Raw genomic sequence first — 24,777 nt, forward strand, 5'->3', positions numbered from 1 at the left:
AAAAGTCTGTTCCAGAATAATGGACACCTTTCTGGGCCAAAGTGGCTTTTGTAGATCATTCTTACTTCTATTTATTCTAATGAACTAAGCAGCAGGTTTGGAAAGATATACTATTTATAAAGATAAACCACCGTAACTGCACGAAAGGAATGTGAGAGTCCTGTTTGTTCTTACCAATGTATGCTTAATCACATCACGATGATAGATTTACAATGCCTTGTAAATAATTCCGCAATTTTTGACGAAGCAAAAAATACAGATATATTTCAATATATTTCACAATATCATTGGAAACTGTAGGTTTAAAGAAACATGAAGAAGTAGTGTGCAGGATGATGAATTTATCAAATTGTAGCAAAAATGAAAATAATTATAATGCAAATAGAATTCTTTACTCAAATTTCATTTCTTGTTAACAGTAAGCAGCCAGATTGAAATTAAATGCTTCATAAATATAACACATTATTTAGTCGTAGTTAAATACTATGTTAATAGGCACTGTAGATTAGTAATTATACAGACACATCGTGATAATACACAATATGTGCAAGATGTTCCTGTGAACATCATTCATGTCCACAAAATGTAAAATAATAAATTAGAAACAACAGACTCCTATAAGCAAAATACTGCCACCCAAAAGATGACTAGGTATACACTACTAAAGCACCAATATACTTCAACAACCAAAAAGTTTGTAAATATTGTAAGACATTTATTTAAAAAAAAAATTTCTTTAAGAAGAATGAACGCAAGATGGTAACATAAATTAAGTTTACAAAAATTAAACAAATATAGTTGTATAATTCTGTCTTTGTATTTAATACAGAATCAGAACACTAGTTCACTATGACATTCGACAAACGGTGCAAAATTGCTCCGTAGGTGTCTACTCGACACAGGTTCCCGAGCTGCTACACTTCACACGCACACACTATTCTGGTGACGGCAAAAAACTAATTAGCATTAGCTCCTCAATAGGCCAGCAGCTGATGTCGTAAGTGTGTTTCATTTCATCAGAATAGTCCACCGAGCACAGACGGGAGGTCCTCAATATGGAACGTTCACAATCTCTGCACGCCACAAGCTGTGTGCGATGCTGTGATACGACACAGCTGCTACAAAAAGCTAACTCTGACTCGTACTGTGCCTACTCTCTATAACGTGTATACTGAACAGAACAGTGTGAAGTTAAAAAGTTCTAGATCTAGTTTCTCAATAATTTCAAAAATAATTACTACACAGACAACACTCCTCCAAAATCACTTTCATAACAATATGAACAGGTGCCCCAATAAAAATTCAAAAACGTACAATGAACTAAAATCCATCATGGGCTTTAAATGACAGTATTTCAAATAGCTACATTCACCTACAAATAAGAAGAATCTATATGATGAAACTGAGGCAAAATAAATGAGACACATACTGCCTGCTGTCGGGAGATTGGGACGAGTTCTGACAGATATAAAAACATACAAGCAAAGCGTATGTGATTGTATGAAGAAGCTCCACTATTTTTATTCAAAACCAAGAAGTAGCTGTTTCCACTCTGTCGGGAAATGTGATACGTCAAACAAGTGGAGGGATTTGCGGTTTATTTATGCTCTACTAAACCGAGGATGACTGATGCCTACTTACAAAATCTGGACATTGTCGCTAATGAGAAGTGGCACTACTGGATTAACAGTTCTGAGCAAATCTCTCAAGTAATGAACGGATCTGGTGTGAGAACGCAGATTTTGAGAACTACCAGTACGGCATTACGCGACACGTGGCAGAGAGATGGGAGGTGTGTGAGGAAAGCAGATTACTAATTAGCTTTCATCATATGTGAGGCACTTCACCACTGACTGAGCAACAATGCACACACAGATGACAAAGAACACTTTATATAAGTCACTGTCTCTGAGACTCTCTTACTGTCGTACCTAAAAGACACGTCACACTTGCCAATAACATATTTTGTGATTTCTCTTTCCTATTAATCTCTGCAGGACCATCTCTTCTGCAGTAAGCTGGCCAAGTTGAAAATAAAGTGTGCAGAACTACACTGCAAAATTAACAAGATGAGCCATACACAATAAATGCAATAAAGTTCCACTGAAGACAGCAGCTGACAAGTGCACAATACCGTAAACTGCTCGCAATGCTACGGGCTACGGATCTGACTAAATAATCACATTCGGTAAATGCGAGACTTCTTTTAACAGATATTTTTTTAAAAATATTGTGACAAGAATAAGTGAGGATGAACATACAATGAGCACAGACTGGTCCACAAGGTACAATTAATTAGAAAAAAAGAATAAGACCAATGAGACTGAAATTGAGGAACAACTAAACTGGAAATTCAGACACTGCAGTCTTCGTCTGAAATATTTCTGTTCAAACAGTGGTCTCAAATTAAATTTTATAGGACTTTCTTAACGTGAATGTGAACACTGTACCTTATTTGCAACATTCTGTCAATACATACAAACACTCAGCTCTCTAGCAATACTAATGTTGTGGATTTCAAAATTTAGCAAACAGAAGAAAGGGAAGAACTGGAAGATGCACTGCTTCGGTCACACACTGGCCACCTTCAGGGCAGTTCCTTCTTTCTGCACAAACCCCTGCTGCTTCACACTTCACTTGTTACATTGTCTAATGGCACTGAAAAATGGTACCTGACAGTTTTGACTGCAAGGGGCAGCAGCTGAAGCTTGCCTTCATGTAAGCAACAATTATCAAAAACTTGACACATTTTATTTTTGGCACATTAATTACAGATAATGACAGATACAGTATGGAACTCAGAAAAATAACTGCAACAATTAAACATGTTTACAATGAATGAGATAACTAGTGAACAAGACTTTCGGTATGGGGGGGGGGGGGGGGGGGAGCAATTTGCCAAGAGTTCATTTGAAGCGGCTTCTGAACAGCTGAGGAAACTGGTTCCTATCATGGTCAGACAAAGCACTCTGAAGCTACAGAAATGTAGCTTCGGAGAAGGCCAATGAGGGCCAGACGGACGGAAAGAAAGAAAAACCAATGAAGATATTCTGAATCAGATCAGTTGCCTGAGAACCTGCATAGCAACTGCCTAAAAAAGGAAAACAAAACTTTGTGGAAATTTACAGAGTTAAAATTATATGTAGAAATGCCAAAAATTATCAAGAAATGAAGAGGACAGCACATGACAGGGGACAACAGTAGCAGCGATAAGACAAAGCCTTTACAAGAAAAGAAGAAGATTGTGACCATTTCTCAATATGATTGTTACAGATAAGAGCATGGACAGATGGGAATGAGGCAGCAAAAGGCTGAACCATTCTGAAAGAAACTGCCTTCAGTTAATAAGGGAAAAAGAAATTGTACATCCGGCAGTGGGCTAGGGGTTCAGACCTTGTGCGGGAAGGTCATCACGTCACCTGATCCTGAACGTCAGAGGAAGACTGCCAGCCTATTCACACAAGGAATAGTAAAAAGAAACTTCAAGAGCAAGCTCAGAGGTCCACACGATACCGGCTAGCTTCCTTGTCATTCCTTGCTGCACGGTGTCATTCGGACGTGGAACAGAGGCCTGCCAGATCGATGCACCTCTCTTCGGGGCATTTTCAGTTTCCCAGACCTCGGAGTCGCTGCTTTCCGTTTTAGGGCCTCACTACAGTGTGCGCACAGTGATCCTGTCTTCCCCCGGGAGGAAAACTGTCTGGCGGTACTGAAAATCAAATGCGGGTCCTCCGCAAGTCTGTCAGACGCACAGACCACTCGGCACTCTTATGACGACGAGGACTGGGTAAGAAACTGGCTCCGAGCACTACGGGACTTAACTTCTGAGGTGATCAGTCCCCTGGTAAGAAAGTGACTGCCGAGTTGTACGATGTACCTTCCCAGCATTCGCCGAAAGTGTACTGAGGAAATGTGCAGAAATCTAGTAAACTGGTACAGCCGAGGGAGCCTTACAGTTCTAAAAAAAAAATAAAAAATAATATGACTTTGAAGGTTTCAAAAACTTTTTAAGTATTAAAATGCAAAACATTTTGTGTGTTTAAAAACAGCCGCTTGTAGCTCACTGCATAGCATTATAGTCACACAGTAACAAAGTCAATGGTTCAATTCTCAACTTTTAAACTTTCTTCCTTCTTTACTTTATGTCTATATTTATTAACAAATTGAAATATCAATTAACAACTGTTAAATCATGACTTGATATAAAAATTACTTTTTTAGATCTTTATTACTAACTGCACAAAACGTGAGTGCTCATAACAAATTTTAATTTCATACAAAAATGCAAAATATATATGGGGTTATTCTTCTTAAAGTTTTAAAAGCCCAGTAACGACGTAAATGTCACTGAGACAAGTAATTTAATATAAAGCACATGGGGCTGCTAATTTTGGAAAATACCCCAAAAGTAGATAACAAATGTTAAGGCACGTGATGACCCATCCAAAACAGGGTGCATATATTTGAGTGCACGTGTGAACGGATGACTGAGCGATGCAATACTTGAATTCGAGCAAATGGAGCAAATTTTGAACACCTTTTGTAAATGTAAACTGTTCTACAATAACATTCCATCCTGGATTTTCCACTGTTTTATCTGTCCTAAAATGGAAGATGCCAGATTATTGTCGTCGTCGTAACCGAGAAAAAGCTGTCCTTATTTTATGTTTCTTTCCTGTACCCCCTACTTTATTTATTCACGGTTAGTTAGTCATAAAGTAAATATAGGTCGTTTACTGGTAATGATGCCATTTGGTAGCTTATACTCATTTACTAGTGGCATTATTTGGTAGGACTTTGTTGTGCTGTACTTTGCAATAAACTAGCAGAGACTGTGAGACCGATAAATAAATTAATACCTCAATGAAACACTTAACGGTCTCACGCAATGAAAAATATACTGCCGGTCAGACACACGACTCGACCCTCGAGCTCTGTGCACGATAGCTGTGCACACGGGCACGGCGCCACACCGAAGGGAATACTCGACTCGGGTCAGGGCGATCGGGTGCGACCGACCGACGGGCTCAACCGCTGCACGTGCAGCGAGATAAGTCGTGTGACGATGTCACACATTCGACATTTGTCATCCACTTTTTGGGTTTTTCTCCACACTTCTATATTAAATTAACTGCCTCAGCGTCACCTACATCATTTCCGAGGTTTTTAAACATTAATAAAAATCACCCCATATTTCATTTAACAATAATACATTTTGCATTTTTGTAAAGAAAAATGTTGCTGTATTGTCAGTACTTCCATTTTTATACAATTATTAACTAAAAATAAGTTGTTTTATTAAAAAATTATGATCCAATGTTTGAATGCTGAGTGGCAGATAGGCACGACAAAAAAACTATCACAATTAAAGCTTTCAGCCATTAAGGTCTTCCTCAACAATACACTCACATACACGCACACACACGGCTGCAGTCTCAGGCAACTGAGTGTGGTTTCAGTTGCTTGAGCCTGCAGTTGTGTGTGTGTGTGTGTGTGTGTGTGTGTGTGTGTGAATTGTCAGAGTCTGTTTGTTGTGCCTATCTGCCACTCAGCAGCTCCGTTATATGGTGAGTAACTACTTTTGTTCTCATAATATTGTTACATTTGATCCTGGATTTTCCATCGTTTTATCAAATGTTTGTTAATTCACATTTCAATTTGATAATAAATATACCATTCACATGAAAGTAAAGGTAAATGTAAAGCCTATGGTGCAAGCCCATAAATGAACTATCAGCCTGACTGCAGGTGGATTACAGCCTTCCTACTGGTGCACGGGGAGGTGTGTGGAGCTCCTAGGCCTGCTCATTCTTTACCCGCAGGGGTGACCCCTAGCACTCATTTTGGCAGCAGGCTGAGTAGATCTGAGACCTTCCAGGAGAGATAGGAATGAAGAAAAATCCATGCACCAATCCAGGACTCCTAGAGCCAGAGTCTAGTGCTCTAGACACTAAACCAAAACAGGCAATTCATGTAAAGATAAAGAAAACAAATAAATAAATAAAAAAGTTGACAGTAGCAAGAATCAAACTGATAACACTGCTGTTGCAATACTAGAACACTACATGCTAAGCTACACGTAGCTCTCTTTCAAATGCCCATAATATTCTATAGTTTTGTATTTATTAGTGCTCAGAACATTCCAAAGTCAACTTTTTTCAGTGTTTTTGAACAGCACATTTACTCCTTTAAGTAGATAGTATGTGGGTACTGACCTTCAAATCCTGTTTTCAAAATACTGGAACGATGGAAGGAAATTGCAGCAGTATTTACAAGCAGGGCCACTACAAAAGATACGTGTTTACCGTACAAAGTCCGATGACGAGGAAAATGTAATGTGTGGTACACAGTCAGTTTTTTCTCAAAGAATACTGAGAAACGTATACTGGTCTTAAATGCTACACCTCCTCTGGAAAATAAAATATTAGAAATAGTAATTACTTGGCCTGAAGTTACTTTCTAGAAAGTTATGTAGAAGAACAATGTGCAACCACATCCCGTTTGTCAAAGAGTGTATACAAAAAGCACAACCGACATTTCTCTCTAGTCCACAACTCCCCTGAGGTTTCTGCCACAGACCTAATGCCTGCGTGTTACTAGAAAGATTTCGCCACCGAAATATTACTTGCGGTGATCATTTCACCCTTCTTCCTATTCACAGCCTGCTTCTGCCTCCGATTGCGATACTAGAAAGGAGCCTGTCCCGAGTGCAAGCAAATTCTAGATGACACGGCGCGCTTAAAACGAGAACACAGACTGTCCCGTTGCCACCACCGATCGATACCGACGAGCAACTCCTCGGTCAGTTCGGCGACTGTCCCGTGAAACGGCTACACCCCGGCGGCCCGCCGCAATCCCGAGTGTCGCCGGCCCTCCGTCAGTGCTGCGAGCTAGAACCACGATTTCTTGTGCACCTCATTGTATTTGACCATGTTGAACTGGATGCTGTTAGCGACCTCTTCGACAGTTCGCGTCTGGCCGTAATAGTCCACAAACTCTCCGTCCGGGTTCACCAAGTACGTGATTATGGTGTGATCCACCTGGAACAGTACCACAGAAAAAGTGTAAATCGTACATGAAATGAAGAGATAGAAGTTTACACTATAAAGCCAAGTGTTACAATAACTTTCAAATAAAAATTGTTTTTGACACATGTTGTTTTAATAGTTTTGCAAAATGTTCACATTTAAAATTATACTCTTTTCAGTACTGAAAATGTTATGCACCAGTTGTCGAATGTGTGATTTATTTATCACAACACGTTTTGGCGCTGCATTATCCCATCATTAATTTATATAAAACAAGGAACAACAAATCATTACATCGCAATTCTACACATATTGACGACAGCATAAATCAATCCATACTGAACTGAACTCAGTGGTAGCCAGTTAAGATGTGCTAGTGTCTTACACTGCACTGTAAATATAGCAATAAAATTGAGCCATTTTTCTTTGACTGTGAGAAGGATAGTGCACTAAAATTATTAAATTTTTCTTCAAGTGTGTGCCAGAAATCACAGTAAAATTACACCATTTCTCTTTGAACGTGTGCCAGTAGGCAAATAAAATGGACAAAAACACGTTTTCTACCATTCTCTCTTCGATAACTAGAAACCAGTGTCGACTGCTACGATCGACTCGGAGAAGAGACGCCAGTGACCGTTTTCGATTGTGTACGCTCTGATGTGGTATCATCTCTTCCGGCACTGGGAGTGCTACGTTACTCCGGCAGCGTGTTGTCGAGGCACTTCAGACTGGTGTCGAATGAAGCGACATTCTCAATTGTTTTGTGGTGCTCGATCCAGCCTTCCTCGTCGTACTGAACATACAGGGGGGCAGAGTGTGTGGGGAACGAGGGCCGGACTTCACAAGTCACGGTCGTTCCGCACAATGTCACGGCAGTCATTCGTCGGCGGCAGCATTCCTTCCTCAGTACAGTTGTACACGCACGTAGCACGCTACATCATTTTCATCGAATTCACAGTCCTACCTCGCCCAGCTCGCCTTCCGAATTTCATCGAGTGTATCGCGGTCGACCGTCAGTCGTCTCACCGTACGGTCATTCTGCAGACTCTGTGACCGAGGCCGCTGACGATTCCCGCATCCGCTCAGGTTCTCGTCCACTGTACGACACACAACTGACACGACAATTCGCTAAGGAGTGCGGACTCTACCGGACGACCGGTCTGCTCGGCCTCTAGCAGTAGCGAGCACTCGGAAGAAGCGATCCGTGGCTGACCGAGTGAAAACTACCTTCTACAGTAAAATCTTTAACGTTTATATGTCGAATCCTGGCAAATCCTAAGTTAAGTTTTAATGTTTACTTTCAGTTATTCTGTATAAGGTTAACACTGCAAATAAGGTGCAATATTTATTTTTAGGATTTGCTAGGACTTGAAATATAAACATTCAATGATTTTACTGCAAACATTAGCATCGTTGCAGGCAGTGATATGTATGTAACCTGACAGTACAGGCGAGGGCAGATACATTTAGCTCTGAGTGACTTATGTGCCAACACTAGATGTTGAACGAAGAGCTTTATTATTTGAAAATATGTCCTTGGTGCTGCTTTTTACTTTTGATAGTGTGTAATGGCACAGTACCTCTGTAATACTACAGGACAATATAGATAGATTTACACGGTCGTAAGTGTGTGTAGGATGGCGATGCAATTATTTGCATTTCCTCGTTTAACAGAACTTCCTAATTGGACAATGTAACCCGAGAACATGTCGTCACAAATAAATCACACATTTTCGACAACTGGTGTGTAATATTCTCATTACAGATTAACGATACGGCTGTATGTCGGCTTCACGACAGATAATTTTAGAAATTTGTTGTTTTTTTACCAATTTTGGAAACATTTTTCCACTCTGATGTGGTACGTCAAAAACGTGCTTTTGGAAGGATTCGGAACAAGGAAAACTGTCGGTCAGGAACAAAAGGCAGTTGTCGGACAATAACTCAGGTGCACATGGGCAGTGAGACATTAATTCCACGTTTTTCTGCATCAAATAGTGAGTTGTTTGACACACTTTGTGACTGCTGGCATTGCCGTGACGAAGACTGGTGTAACGTTTTCAGTTGTTTTTTGCGCTGTCTTCAATGACTTGTGCCAAAGTGCTGAATAGATGGTACACAGCCGTACACACTGAGAGGGTGACGTGCAGAAAGGCCAATCTCCAATGTGACACGACACAGTTACAATCTGATGCCACAGAGGGCACACATTGTGGTGTCACCGCCAGACACCACACTCGGTAGGTGGTAGCCTTTAAATCGGCCGCGGTCCGTTAGTATACGTCGGACCCGCGTGTCGCCACTGTCAGTGATTGCAGACCGAGCGCCGCCACACGGCAGGTCTAGAGAGACGTCCTAGCACTCGCCCCAGTTGAACAGCCGACTTTGCTAGCGATGCTACACTGACAAATTATGCTCTCATCTGCCGAGACGATAGTTAGCATAGCCTTCAGCTACGTCATTTGCTACGACCTAGCAAGGCGCCGTATTCAATTGATATTTATTATGTGAAGCATGTACCGTCAAGAGCTATGTACACCAATTATGGATTAAAGTTAAGTATTCCAGCAACAACGTACCTTATTGGCTATATTAATTACATTTAACTGTTCCAGACCTCACGCCAGTCTGCGTGTAATTAAACGCGTGCATTTCGGCCTCCTCTAGCAACACGGTGTTGGCTCTTCTGCCAACACAGCACACATAACCCCCAATCGGCCAGTGCTGCAGCATCCGCCGAGTACCTGCCCGACGTCACAGTGTGCACGTATCGAGACTCCGTTACTGTCACCGCTGGCACAGTCCGATCGGACATTCGACTATTTAAGTTAGTTATCATTCACTGACTTCGGAAGTAGTTCGGGACAGCTGGAACTGCGGAACAGGACACAGACGGCTCGCGTTCCGAAGCGGCCGCCGTAATCGATCGTGTTCCGCCACGTGGCCGTCGACTCCACTCTCGGCCACAGTTCCGAGGTGGCCACACACTCGGGTGGACAGTTAATCGGCAGTCGTGCCCACGTAAAATGGTGTGAGGAGACTGTAGCAGAGCCGGTATACGATGTGGCTGCTTTCACCTGTGGCTCTGCCTCTAGTGAAATGAAAATGGCCTGTGATGAAACTGGAGCAATCCCTAGGCCCCTCACAAAGAACACAAATCTCTGAACAGAAGAAAGAACTATCACCTCGGGACAGCCCGTCGCCCTTCCCGCACACCGAGTCTCCGCTACCGTCGAGACGAATCGCAGTGACGACCCGACAGAGGGCGCCCGCGAACTGTCCGATCCTTCCACCTACGAGCCCTACCGAGTGATCTTGTGCCAGAAGTCCGGCAAAACCCCCAATCAAGACTGAAATCATTATCACGTCCCAGAATCTTTCCCACCAACCCATCTCTTACCTCACCTCAAAATCTGTAAACCTAACAATCCCCAATGCCCCAGTGTAGCTATTGTGCTATCACTGATATATCTCTACTCTCGTGGAGCAATGTATCCGACCACTAGCTTGTGGCCTACCCTTTCAAATTCACCGAGTCTCGACAATACCCTCCCCCGTTACCACTCACACCCCTAATTGACGCTGGCGGTGCCGCCTTCCTATATTAAGACGTAACCTGTGCAAAGCCTCGCAGTCGAACACTGCCTCTCCCGACATCCTAAAGGCTCCAAACTCACCCCCTCATTCCTTATATATCTAATAAATCACATCCTCACAAGTAACTACTTCTCCTTTCAGGGCAAGAAACATAAGCAAATCTCCTGCAGTGCCCTAGGCACCTGCACGGCAGCCTGCTATGCGAAAGTGCTCGTGGGCCACCTAGCGACACCACCTTCCGGCCTCCCAAAACACCAAAAGGTTCCCTGATAACAGCCTAATGATCTGGATCCAGGTCCAAAACACCCTATCCTCAATTCCTCCTCCACAGCCTCAACACCACCTTCCCCATCCGCTTCACCTTGTCCTCTTCAGCTCAATGTGTCATATTTCTAGATGTTGCCCTCTACTTCTCTGATGACTCCATCCACACCTCTGTCCACAGCTAGAGCACTAAGAATGAAGGTATCTGCATTTTGACAGCTGTCATCCCTTCCACACAAAAAAATCGCTCTAATTTAAGCCTGGCTATCCGCGGATGGCATATCTGCAGTGACGAGAATTCCCTCGACTGTTATGCTGATCTTACAAATGCCTTCACAGACAGGCATTACCCCCAATCCTAGTCTGAAAAACAGATTTCTTACACCATATCTCCACATATTCCTAAGGCTCCCACTGCCCCTAAGCATTAGCTGCAAAGAAGTGCCCCAACTGACACCTATTAAGGCCCCGGACCGTGTCCTCCGTCAGGGCTACAACTATCCGTCATCGTGCCCAGAGATCCACAATTCTTATAACCCTCCGCAATGTGGTATTCCGTCATCCACCAAACCTACACAACACCCTGTTCCAAATTTATGCCACTTCCACTCCCCATCCACTGCCACACGGATCGTACGAATGTGGAAGACACAGGTGCAAAATCCTCCCATTTCACCCACCCAGCACATCCTACACCATTCCCATTACAGGTGTATTCTGTCCCACCAGAGACAAGGCCACCCGTGAAAGCAGTGACTTCATATACCAGCTCTGCTGCAGTTTTTGCACAGCATTTTATCTGGGCACAACCACCGACCTACTGTCTATTCGAACGAATGTTTACTGCCAAACTGTGGTCGAGAGCAGAGACTACCACCCCGTTGGCAGACCGCAATGCCGAGCTGAGCACGAGGTCAATTTCAGTGGCTGCTTTCACAACCTCTGCCACCTGGATGCCCGCCCCAGCATCAGCTTTTCTGATCTACCTATATGGGAGTTACTCTTGCAACACATCCTTTGGTCCCATAGTCCTGGATTCAATATCTACTAAACCCCTGTACAAAAACTTCATCCCAGCATCTCCCTTTCTTATCCTGTCACCCCCCTCCTCCAGTCCCACTCTACTACTCCATGTCAGTATCATCGTGCACAGCATAAACTCACTGTCTCCTAATTACTGCGACTTACATCCAACTGAATGTTCTTACTGTAGAGGGTGTGATCAGAAAGTAACGCGTTCCACATTTTGCAATGCAACTGTACGTCGCAGAATGGTTGGAACAGTTTGGGAGGGTCGGGAGGTGGGGGGCGGGATGTCCCTCAGCTTTCCAGCAGTAGGCCACTCGATCGTTCTCTGACAGTTATAACGGGTTCTTCCGTGATCCTCTACATAGTGATCGCCTCAAACGTATGGTGGAGAAAACTTGAGAGTAGTGCTACACGATTAAGTTTTGCGTGAAGCTCCACGAGACACTGCCACAAACTTCTGGAGTGCTTCAGGAAGCCTTCCGGGGCAATTGCCTTTCCAAATCTCAGTCAAACAGGTGACACGGGACATTTAGAGAACGTCACGGGGAGGTCGCCAACGTGGTCCTCGCAGGACGCCCGTCAACACCGTTAACGGACAACTGTGCGACTCGTGTGTGCCAGTTACTGAATTCACACTACCAAACGAGCATTCACTCGACGTCAAAATTACCGAACTTCCAAAAACGGTCGCTCACGATACCGTATCGGCGTATCAGAAGACTCGGCCGTGCCGAAGATCTGTGCGAAACTCGTGTCCAGAATTTCGACCGACGTGCAAAAGCGACACCGAGCGGTCGCGTGTGAAGGACTCGAGCAACTCTGTGTAGGTGAGCCCAGTTTCCTAGACGACGTCATCACCGGGGACGAGTCACAGGTCTCTCAGCACGATCTGCAGTCAGATAGGCAGAGTGCAGAATGGCACGTAAAGTCATCCCCACCCCAGGAGGCTCCCGGATGAAGTCCGTGCTAGTCAATTTTTTATGCTAAACGGATAGTGCACCACGAGTTTGTATGCCCCGGCCAGGTCACCCACATCCAAAAAAGGAGTTCCACGCATTGTGAAAACTGCACCACAACAGCACAGCGGCTCACACCACCTCCGTTGTCACAGCCTATCTGCCTGTACCACTGTGACAACAGTGGCACAGCTGAACAACAATCCCAGCCTGGCCCCAGCGGACTTTTTTTGTTCCCTCAGCTGAAAAGGGGTGCCGAAGGAAAGCGTCTCGTGTCGGCAGACAATGTGCACACTACTCTGATCGTTTCCCTGAAGAGCATCTCGAACGAGGAGTTCCAGAAAGCTTACGATGTACAAAAGATGAACTGGAAAAAAGTGTAACGAAGCAGAAGGGTCACACTTTGAAGAATTTTAATTTGTCGAACGTATCCGAGCAATAAATAAGTGACGCACTACTTTCTGGGCATCCGAAGATTCCTCGACGCTTCACGATGTGTCCTATCGACCGATCCTCGTTTTACTTAAGTTACGTCACAAATTTTTCTCCCCTCCCTCCCCCGACTCGATTCGGTACCACCTCATCAGTTATTCGACGAATCCGTTTTATATCGTACACCTCATCTCAAAGCTTCTATTCGTTCTTGTCTGAACTGTTTGTTGTACATATTTTACTACTGTGCAAGGCTACACCACACACAAATACTTTCACTAAAGGCATCCTAACACTTCAACTTATCAAAGATAATGATTCAGGACAAAGCAGCAAATCAAAATTTGTACCAGTACCAAGATTCAAACACAGGTCTCCTGCTTACTTATCTTAGATAATGGTGAGACTCAACGTGTATCAGGAATACATACTATGTATGTTAACTTAAATTTATATTTGATGCCAGAAAAACTTCTCTTTTTCAGAAAAATCTTGGCTAGTAATGGAAGGATTTATCTGACCACAATGGTGAAATGTTACATCTACATCTACACGGTTACTCTGCAATTCACACTTAAGTGCCCGGCAGAGTGTTCATCGAACCATTTTCATACTACTACTCTACCATTCCACTCTCAAATTGCTCGTGGGAAAAAGGAACACCTAAACAAATATCTGTAAAATATACTGCCCAGTTAGGTGCAGATCACAGACAAAAAGTATTGTCTCACTTCCAGCATTCTGGATAGCAGTAGGCAGAACTTAACAGGATTCAATGAAATTACAAAACAGTCAAAGTGCACAGTAGTTTGTTTTTATTTAAATGGTACCAGTTTTAGATCTTAGTCCACTATCAAGCCATCCACGGAAGTCCTACTGTAACACCATAATATTTGTACGGTTGCCACATTGCTCCTACGAGTGGCTACGTGCAAGATACTATTTGCATACAACAATTCATTGCTGCGTGCAGTAGGTTTTTGCTGCACACAGCACTGTGTTGTCGTACGCGAACAGTATCTCGCACTTCGACACTCGTGAAAGCAATACGGCAAGTGTACAAACATTATAGTGTTACGAAGGACTTATGTGCAACTTTGACATTTCTATAATTTTACTGAAAAGCACTGTATCTCAGAATCAAAAACAGTAACTCAATCGTACTGTTAAGAGAAAAATCACGGAAAGATTCTAGGAGAAATATATAAAGCCGTCATTGTAGATGGAAAATTAAAACTTTTTCTCCTAGCACAGGGTAGCGTACTGTGGAAAACGTGTCGAACCGTTCTCGGGACTGAAGATCACGACAATAACTGGGAACGGACACAAGGATAGAAGGCAGCAGAGTCGGGCAGATGCCGACACTCACAATGTAGTCGTCTTCGACGTCGCGGGGCCCGGCGCTCGAGTAGACGCGGTACGCCTTGCAGGCACGTTGCACCTGCTCCGGCGAGCCGGTCAACCCGATGATGCGCGGCGAGAACTCGGCACAGTACTTGCCCACGATGGTGGGCGTGTCTCGCTCCGGGTCCACTGTGATGAAAAGCGGCTGCACCTTCGGCACGTCCTCCAGCTTGTCTGCAACCGAACACACAAAGTTACAAATTACTCGACCCTCCGCTGTCAGAGGTAAATATTCGTATTTTAATGTTTTACTGCACTTAGGACAATTATGTTTCTACACCCGGAACACAAATAATGAGAGTTCAGGTGGCAAGACAGTACTAGACAAAGAATGGAAAGCTGAATCTTGGAAGGAATATGCAGGACGTCCCAGGAGAAATGGTCAATATTCAGATATATGGTAGCAATTATTATTTGTAGCAAAAGACTTCAAACAAACAAGTGCCTACCTTTGAACGGTTTCCGAGATAGAACGTATTTAATGGACAGTTATTTATTTTCTTTATTATTAAGTACACTGTCATTGTTTACAATGTACCACAGAAGTATATAGGAGGTCAAGAAGAACACTTTGATAAAGGATACGTGTGGTGTATCAAATCGCGACACTACCTCAAACTGGAAAGAAATTTCACTCTGCAAGAGAATGTGCACTGATACGAAACGTCCTGGCAGATTAACACCGTGTGCCGGACCGAGACTACCTCGGGACCTTTGCCTTCCGTGGACAAGTGCTCTACGATCTGAGCTACCCGAGCATGACTCACAACCCCTCCTCACAGCTTTACTTCCCCAGTACTTCATTCCTACTTTCCACACTTCACAGAAGCTCTCCTGCAAAACTTGCGAGACTATGACCGTGTCTCCGCAATATCTTTTCTTCCCGGAGTGCTAGTACCCGATGTTTCACAGGAGAGCTTCTGTGGCATCTGGGAGGTACGAAACGAGGTACTGGCAGAAATAAAGCCGCGAGGACAGGTCGCGAGTTGTGCTCGGATAGTTCAGTCGGTAGACCACTTACCGTATTTACTCGAATCTAAGCCGCACTTTTTTTCCGGTTTTTGTAATCCAAAAAACCGTCTGCGGCTTAGAATCGAGTGCAAAGCAAGCGGGAGTTCTGAAAAATGTTGGTGGGTGCCGCCACAACTAACTTCTGCCGTCGAATATATGTAGCGCCACACAGGTATGCTTTGTAGGCACAAAGATAAATACTGGCACCAAAATCTCTGCGTCAGTAAATAAATTAAAAAAAAAAAAGTGGAAGACGAGCCTTTTTCCTCCGCCCAGAGTTTCGACCACTGCATTTTGGTACATTATCCAACGAAGTAAATACAAATTCTGTATTGTTGATCTTCGAATGTAGCAGCATTTCAATGTACTACGAAAATCCGACTGGCAAGACTGTATGGGATGTTTGTCAATATGGCCAACTCTACGTTCTGAATTTTTTCCTACCTGTGAGAAGAGATGGTTGCTAATAGGAGCTTTTATGAATTGTGAATCACATCTAGTATTCTCTTCGCCATAAGATTAATACAAATATAAACATTTTGCCATGTATTGTTTCGTGTTTGCTACTATCTCATTTAAATCCTGTCTGCCTAATAAACTACGAAACTAGAGTGAGACAACAGCAAACGCGGAAGAATATACATATCATGTCATGTTTATATTCGTATTATTCTTATGCCTGATAGTGATACAGTCAGAAATGAAGCACGGCAACTGACTAGATTTTTAAATCTAAGATGACTCTTATTTCTGTGCAGAATGTAATGAACTAAAGAGGCACCTGCAAAGATTTTGGAACGGAGAAAAATTATCGCTAAAATTTCGATCAGAACATCATCTATCATACGCAGTCTGTTATTTGGTTCTTGTTGATCATTATCAAAGAAAGCAGTACTGTAAGTAACAACAAATGTTTCGCTAATGAGACGACTCCTCTCTATTTTTTATTTGTAAGCGGCGGTAGTGCGCACAAAAGCAAGCCACGCCGCGAGCGGCTACAGGCCGTAAACACGCACTATCAGAATGAGACAAACAATGCATGACACAGTGCAGTAATGCATTTTCAGCTTGGAGTGACGTAAAAACCTATAACAAAGAGAACGGCACTTATCAGATCAAAGAAAAATAAGCAATCAATTCAAACCAGACGAAGCACGTGCAAAAGGAAGGATATCCGTATAAATACGGACGGAGCGCGTGACGCGTAGCAATGGCTACCTGGTAAACCGTAACTGCTAAGCTTATGACTCGAACCAAACTACTACAGCTGTATCGTCATTCATTCGACCTAAATTGTGTCTCATATTACAACTAGACGAACTTTGTTTCGATTTGGAGGTGCGACCTAAAACATTTCTCTCCCCTTGAATTTCGAGTCTCAAATTTCAGGTGCGGCTTAGATTCGGGAAAAAATTTTTTCCTTGATTTCGAGTCTCATTTTTCAGGTGCGGCTTAGATTCGAGTGCGGCTTAGATTCGAGTAAATACGGTACTCACGAAAGACACAGGTCCCGAGTTGGAATCTCGGTCCGCCACATAGTTTTAACCTGCCACAGTTTCATACCGCAAATTGGCCTACAAAAGCTACCTAAGCTACACTGCAAGCACGTCGTGCGATATTTTTAGTATTCTTTCGCTCTCTTCACGCAAGCTATTAATCCTAGGGAAAAAGTGAATAGTACCTTTTTCATATGAAGTTTAATGTAATTTAATTTTGTACTACACCATATTTTCACTAGAGGCTGCAGTTTTTGTGTTACTCATGAAGAATGTGCAAAAGTGACATTAAATATGTTCTATCTTGGAAACCATTCGGAATAGGGCATACTTTAATACGTAACTTTGTTGCTTGAAATGAGCATTTGCGTTCCTGTCATATACCTAAATATTCACCATTCCTTCTGCGATACCCCGTACAAAAGGGCTGACCGAGGGAAATTAATTTGTAGAAGAGGAAGTAAATGACGACGAGATGGGAGAGAGACGGTGTTGCGAAGAGAATTTGACAGAGCGCTGAAAGAGTTAAGTTCAAACGAGGTACCAAGAGCAGGCGACATTCCCACAAAATTACTGAGATCTGCGAGAGCTATCCAGTTCTGAAGCAGGCAGGTGCAGACAGGTGAGGATACCACTCGACCATCAGTTTAATTAGTTAGGACTGCAAGATACTACCAACAGTTATCTACACGAGAATGGAACTGCCGGTACATCCCGACCTCAGGGAAGGCAAACAGAGAAATGTAGGAACCTGCGCGGCAATACTGATTTTATGAATTTCCCTAGAGAACGTGTTAAAGAAATGTAATCCCAAATTATCACTGAAATTGAAATCCTGACACTCCAACACCTCGAGGAACATTCCAATTACCACCTCCACAAGTTATCCAGTCTGCTGGCATCCTACTCTTTCCTTGGGGCACCACCATCCAACCCCACCATACCGACAATGTTGCTACTCACCAACCCCTCATATCACCCAGACCCTGCATAGCTGACTTTTTCAACCTACCACATCCTCCAAAACCCTCTACCAACCCTCCATGAAATCCAGAGCTGAAACAATCCCAGAACACAGTTGTTAACCTCCTCACCAAAATCCTCAGCCCCACAGAAATTTCAATCCTATCCAAAGGCCTCATATTCAGGTTTAATCGTGTCGGACTTGTGTAAGGCCTACTCTCCTCCTCCTGCTCCCTACAGTGGAAACACTTCTTCGCCACCAACCCCTCCAACCGAAGCCGATCCGACAGCAACATCGAACGCTGCCTGTTCCAATTCGTACCGCCATCCGACCCTGATCGCCCCACTGTGGCCGGTTACAGTGACCCCACCGAAAGAATCTCGGCCCTCGTCAATCGACATCTCTAACCGACTGTCCAAAACTTAGCCTCCCACATTAAGGATACCAATCGTTTCCTGCACTGGCTCTACACCGTACTCACACTCTTACCACTTGGACCCCTATTCGTCACTGTCGATGCAATATCCCTATACACCAACGTCCCTCACGCCCCTAGCCTTGCCGTGATTGGACACTACCTCTCGAAATGGCCTGCAGACTCTAAATCCTCCACTTCATTCGTTGAACACCTAACCGACTACATCGTAACCCACAACTACTTCACCTTTGAAGGGAAGGTATACAAACAAACTTGTGGCATGCTTATGGCACCTTCCAAGGCCAACCTCTTCCTGGGCCACCTAAACCCCTAGTCTGGTTCACGTTAACTGATGATGTCTTCATAATCTGGACCCCAGGCCAGGACACTTTATCCTCATTCCTCCACAACCTCAACACCTTCCCTCCCATCCCACTTCACACGGTCCTCCTCCACCTATCGTGCCACCTTCCTAGACGTCTATCTCCTCTTTTCAGATGGCTCCAACCACACCAAATCCACAAATTGCCAGTAGTACCTGCACTTTGACATCTGCCATCACTTCCCCATCAAAAACTGCCTCCCATACAGCCTAGCCATTTGTGGTAGACGATCTGCAGTAATGAGAACTCCCTCGCCCAGTTTGCTGAAGGCCTCACAAAGGTCTTTGCAGACAGACAATACTCTCCACACCTAATCCACAAACATATTTCCCAAGCCATATCCCCAAACACACCTGCTCCTCAAATCCATTCCAAGACCCAAACAAAAAGAAGCAGCCCTTTCGTCACCCAGTACAACCCCAGACTGAAATGACAGAACCACGTCCATCGTTAGGGCTCCGATTATCTATTATCGTGCCCTGAAATGAGAGAGAACCTACGCAAGATACTTCCGACCCCTCCCAATGTGGTGTTCCACTGCCCACCCAACCTCCGCAACATCCTAGTACCACTCACACTCTCACTCCATTGCCACAGGGATCGTACTCCCGCGGAAGACCGAGATGCGAGACCTGCCCGATCCACCCACCCAGCACCACCGACTCCAGTCCCGTCACAGCCTTATTCCGCCCCACCAGAGGCTGGGCCGACTGTGAGAGCAGCCGTGTTGTACACTAGCTCTGCTGCAACCACTGCACAGTGTTTTACACTGGTATGACAACCAAACAGCTGTCAAATATAATGAACAGTCACTGCCAAACTGTTGCCAAAAACAAGGTGGACCACCCAGTGGCACAACATGCGACAAAGCACAACATGAGGGATTTCAATGCCTGCTTCACAATCCATGCCATCTGGATCCTCCCCACCACCACCAGCTTTTCTGAGTTGTGCAGCTGCTGGAAGCTATTCTTACAGCACATCCTTCGTTCCTGTAACCTTCCTGACCTAAACCTAAGTGAACTCGCTGCCCCCCCCCCCCCACCTGCACCCAATAGTGTGTGTGTGTGTGTGTGTGTGTGTGTGTGTGTGTGTGTGTGTGTAAGGGGGGTGGGGAGTGTGGACATGCACGCACACCATCCCCTATCCCAGTAGTCCCACCCAATTTTTGTCTCCATATTGACTAATTGTGTGCCGTCATCTCACGCCCTAGTCTGTGGAGTCACGTGAAATCTGCCACCTGCCACCACCTCCTCTACCTAGCCCACAGGTGGCTCCCCACTTTCTCAAGAGCCACTAGATGCTTCCCCCTAAACCCTTACCTGCCTCCCACCTCTCCACATCCCTCATCCCTCCCCATCCCATACCCCTACCTCACCACAGTACACTCACCATGGTCTGGGAAAGAGCTGGCAGTCAACTGAGCACAATATAGGGAGACAGGCATGTGGATGTGTGAGTGAGAGAGAAAGTGTGTGTGTGTGTGTGTGTGTTTTCCTACAAACTGGAAAAAGGAAATGCATTCCAGAAGCAAGCCAAGCTCTGTACCTATATTTTGTGTACTTATCAATGATGCAGCACTTCTGACTTTCAATGAGTCATCTCATTTATTCGTAAATAAACTGTAATTCTCAACCACAACTTTCTGTACATTATTATAATCCCACATTTATAGCATTTGTAGATTTAGAGAAATAATGAAGATCTGGAACTGGAGAACACTGAGGAAATTGATCTGGAAGAAGAGGGATACTACGTCTTATACAATTAGTTCGACCTGGCAGTCGAACAGCTAAAATTTTGGAAAGCCACTGAAGTCGGTGGTATACCGGTGGAACTCACGGAGGGTCCCGGAGAACAGTTACACGGAGAAATGTTCCACCTCGTACACATTATATATGAAACTGGGGAGCTCCCAACAGCCTTGCAGACATGTAACACAGCACCAATACCAAAGAAAGCATCTGCAGACAGATGTGAATATAGGGCCCTCAGCTCGGTAACCCACGACTCAAAGATTTTGACCTCTATAATTCTAAGGCAGATAAAAGGCAGGATAGATGGAATGATCACAGATGACCAGCTTAGCTACAGAAGAGGTGGAAGCACACGAAAAGCAATACTCGGCTTATGATTAATTCTTGAAAAAATAGACGTGCTGATATTTGCTGATGACGCTGCAGTGTTAAGTGAACATGCAGAACAGTCAGAAGTGATGCTGGCCCAGATGGAAACCACCATCCGCTACTCTTATATTATGAAAATTAATAAAGGTAAAACAAAACACACTGTTGCCCGACACTCACTCGACGACGAGCAACTAGAGACCGTCGAATCCTGTGCCTACATACGGTGTAAAATTATACTTTGCCTACTTAGGAAGTAAAATTACATCAGACGGGAGGTCGAGGAAGACTAGTGCAAGTAAATCCACCGAGCAAAAGCTGCTTTTAACAAGAGAAGACATCTTTTCATGTACAGTCGCACAGACAAACATCTCACGAAAAGCCTCACAGACGACTGTTTGGAGTGTCCTCCTGTACGGAAGTGAAACACGGGCACTCGTAGAAGCAGAAAAACATAAAATAACGGCCTTCGGAATGGGACGCTACTGCAGACTGTGCCGAGATTTCCCGTGTGAACGAGATATCGAACGAAGAGGTGCTCCACAGAGTGGAGAGAGAGAGGCCTCGTCTCCTGACAGTAATCGAACACGGAAGGGACGCACAGGTCGGCCTTTGACCGAGACGCGGTGGTACCGTTAAAAGTATCGTCAGAGGGACAGTAGAAGGGAAAAATATAAAAGGCAGACCGAGTCTACAATACGTCAACCAGATCGTGGAGGATATCGGCTGCACCACCTATACCACTCTCGAAAGGAAGGCCGAAGACAGAAAATCGTGGTGAAAAGCTGTTAACCGACCTGATGATAGAAGACCTACAAAGAATATATATAGAGAAACCGTTTGAGCATGTGAGTTCAATACACACTCTAAAAATCTGAAGGCGGAAGAGAGAAAATACAGGAACCTAAAGTTTATTTATAATTTTTATAGAAACCAGACTGCATTTATAAAAGTCAAAGGACACAAAAATGGAACTAATAGATCAGAAAAGAGTGAAACAGCTTTCTTTCCTGTAGCCAACATTATTCAGTCTGTACAATGGGGAAGCAGTAAAGGGAACAAAGGAGAAATCTGAAGAGAGATTTGAAGTTCAGGAAGAAAAAATGAGAACTTACCGTAAAACAATGTCATGGGCTATAATCAAATTAAATAAAGCAATATTCCGAGAATTAGATTGAGAAATGAGACACTAAAAGTAGCAGGAGAGTTTTTTTCATTTGGGCAGCAAAATAACTGACTGTGGCCAAAATAGAGAGGATGTCAAATCCAGCAATAGTAAGAGCGCATCTATGAGAAAGAGAAATTTACTTCGGACAAATATAAACTAAATGTCAGGAAGTCCTTTCTGAAGGTACCTGGGTGGAGCATAGCCTCGTCCAGAAGTGAAATGTAGGCGGTATGCAGTTGAGATGAGAAGAGAATAGAAGCTTTTGAAATGTGTATTATGCAACAGTGCTGAAGATTAGGTGGGTAAATCAAATAACTAATGACCAGGCACTGAACTAGGAAAAAAATAAATTTGCAACAACACAACCTGACAAGACGGAACTGATATATAGGAGACACACTGAGATATCAACGGATCAACAATTTAGTACTGCAGGGAAGTGTGGGTGGAATAAATTGTAGAGGGAGACTGAGGCTAGAGTACAGTAATCAGGTCCAAGTGGCTGTAAGCTGCAGTAGTTACTTGGGAACAAAGAAGCTGGCAGAGGATAGGCTAGCGCAGATAGCTGCATCGAAGCAGTCTTCGGACTAAAGATCACAAAACCGACACGTGACAACAATGCTTGTACATCCAGAATGAAATGTTTACTCTGAAGCAGTATATGTGCTGTTATAGAAACTCTCTGGCACGTAAAACTGTGTGCCAGACCGTGTCTTAATAACGTAGCAGAATTTTTGATCACAATGCCACCTCAGCAACAAAAGGTAAATTTTGTTTACAAAATACATTTTTAAAATCTTTACCAGTAATAATATGGACATCCCTATAAAATGGTTACTTTGTTTACGTTTCATTTCAAACGATCATAGATCTGAACAACACGGCCCCGTATAATTCGTCAAGAATAGACCGTCACCACACCGGGCAGAGTTTACATTCGGTCGACTGCCAGTGAACTCGAAGTGATACTGCCATTTTGTACTCGTTGCCTGTGATTGTTAATTAGAGCACTTAAACTGTAAAATAATGAAGAAGAATCTCAAAAGTGACTTCTACTGAACACATTGGACAAGTGTCCACCTCTATAGCCGAGTGGTCAGTGCAGCAGAATGAAACGCAAAGGGGCTCGGGTTCGATTCCCGGCTGGGTCGGAGAATTTCTCCGGTCACCCCCGGACTGTGTGTCGTGTTGCCACCATCTCGTCCCCATCCACACGCAAGTCACCGAAATGGCACCAACTAAAAAGACTCGGACTGGGCGACCGGTCTACCTGACGGGAGGCCCTAGCCAAATGACATTTCATTTCATTGGAAAAGTTAGTCACAAATGGCATTTCGTCCACAGAGATTGTTTGTCAATGTGGGATGTGACAGCAATTCTATATAATTGTAACTTTAATTTGGCAAAAGGTGAAAATAAATATTTTATTTGTAAAGTGAAACAACAATATTTTTATAAGGCCACCGAATCCAAGTTCGAGTTAATCTGAATACTGACTACAAGATACAGACCGAGTTGACAAAATTCACGGAATATGTTCTAAGATCGAGTCAGATCTCCTTTTCCCCGGTGCAGGGCAACAACTCAAAGTGACACGGGCCAGTCGAGTCGTCGGGAGCCCCTCAAAAAATACTGAGCCGTGCTGCCTCTACGACAGTTCATAATTGTGAAAGTATTGAAGGTGCAGGATTTTGTACACAGACTGACCTCTCAATTATGTCCCAGAAATATTCGTCGGGATTCGTGTCGGGCAATCTGGCTGGTCACACAATTCGTTCAAACTGTTGAGAATGTTCTTCAAACCAATCGATTGTGGCCGTGTGACACGGTGCATTATCATCCGTAGTCTCCATGTAGCCGAACGTGACCCTTTCCAGTCAATGATCGGTTCAGTTTTATGTAAACACAGCCCACACCATTGTGGAGCCATCACCAGCTTGCACACTGTCTTGTTGAGAACCCGGGTCCGTGGCTTCGTGGGGTCTGTGCCACACTTGAACCGTACCAGGGTTGCCACAAGTTAAATTCCTTGATATTTCTCTGAATTCGCTGACAAATTTTGAGATGTCAAGGGTAAGTAAACATGTAAGTTGAGAAAAAATGGACTCCTATATTTGTAAATGTATGAGCAAAAATCTTAAGTACTGACATCAACATCTTTTGCAGTGAACTGTTTTTAGATGGAGAAAACAAGCCAAATGGTATATATGTTTCACTAAAACCACTGATGTTATTTTATTTCAGTAAAATAAAATACATTTGGTGACAAAAATACACATTTTGTTGGAGTCAAAAGACAGATTTAAAACACCTTCACTGATTTCAGAAATAACCTCAGGAAAAAGTAGGTAGGCCTCTTGAAAGAACTGTATAAGGCAGGGAAGAATTGTGCAAACCAAAACTATAGGGGACTGCCAATAAAATGTTGTTTCTGCTATGTTCGTTATTGTCGGTTATTACCTACTGTGTTATGTCTATTATTTTACAGGTACTGTGTGACT

General features: G+C 43.7%; 1 protein-coding gene across 1 annotated transcript in view; it reads right to left on the reverse strand.

The window, feature by feature from the left end:
* Positions 1-766: 766 nt before the first annotated feature.
* Positions 767-24,777, reverse strand: part of LOC126212925 (protein SCO1 homolog, mitochondrial) — a 46,718-nt gene continuing 22,707 nt past the window's right edge. Inside the window, exons 4-5 of the mRNA XM_049940431.1 lie at positions 14,676-14,884; positions 767-7,040 (exon numbers count right to left, since the gene is read on the reverse strand). Coding sequence (XP_049796388.1) covers positions 6,891-7,040; positions 14,676-14,884 — 359 coding nt within the window. The 3' untranslated portion in view covers positions 767-6,890. The remainder of the gene's footprint in view (positions 7,041-14,675; positions 14,885-24,777) is intronic.

The sequence above is a fragment of the Schistocerca nitens genome, chromosome 11 (assembly GCF_023898315.1).
Source record: "Schistocerca nitens isolate TAMUIC-IGC-003100 chromosome 11, iqSchNite1.1, whole genome shotgun sequence".
Classification (NCBI taxonomy): Eukaryota; Metazoa; Arthropoda; class Insecta; order Orthoptera; family Acrididae; genus Schistocerca; species Schistocerca nitens.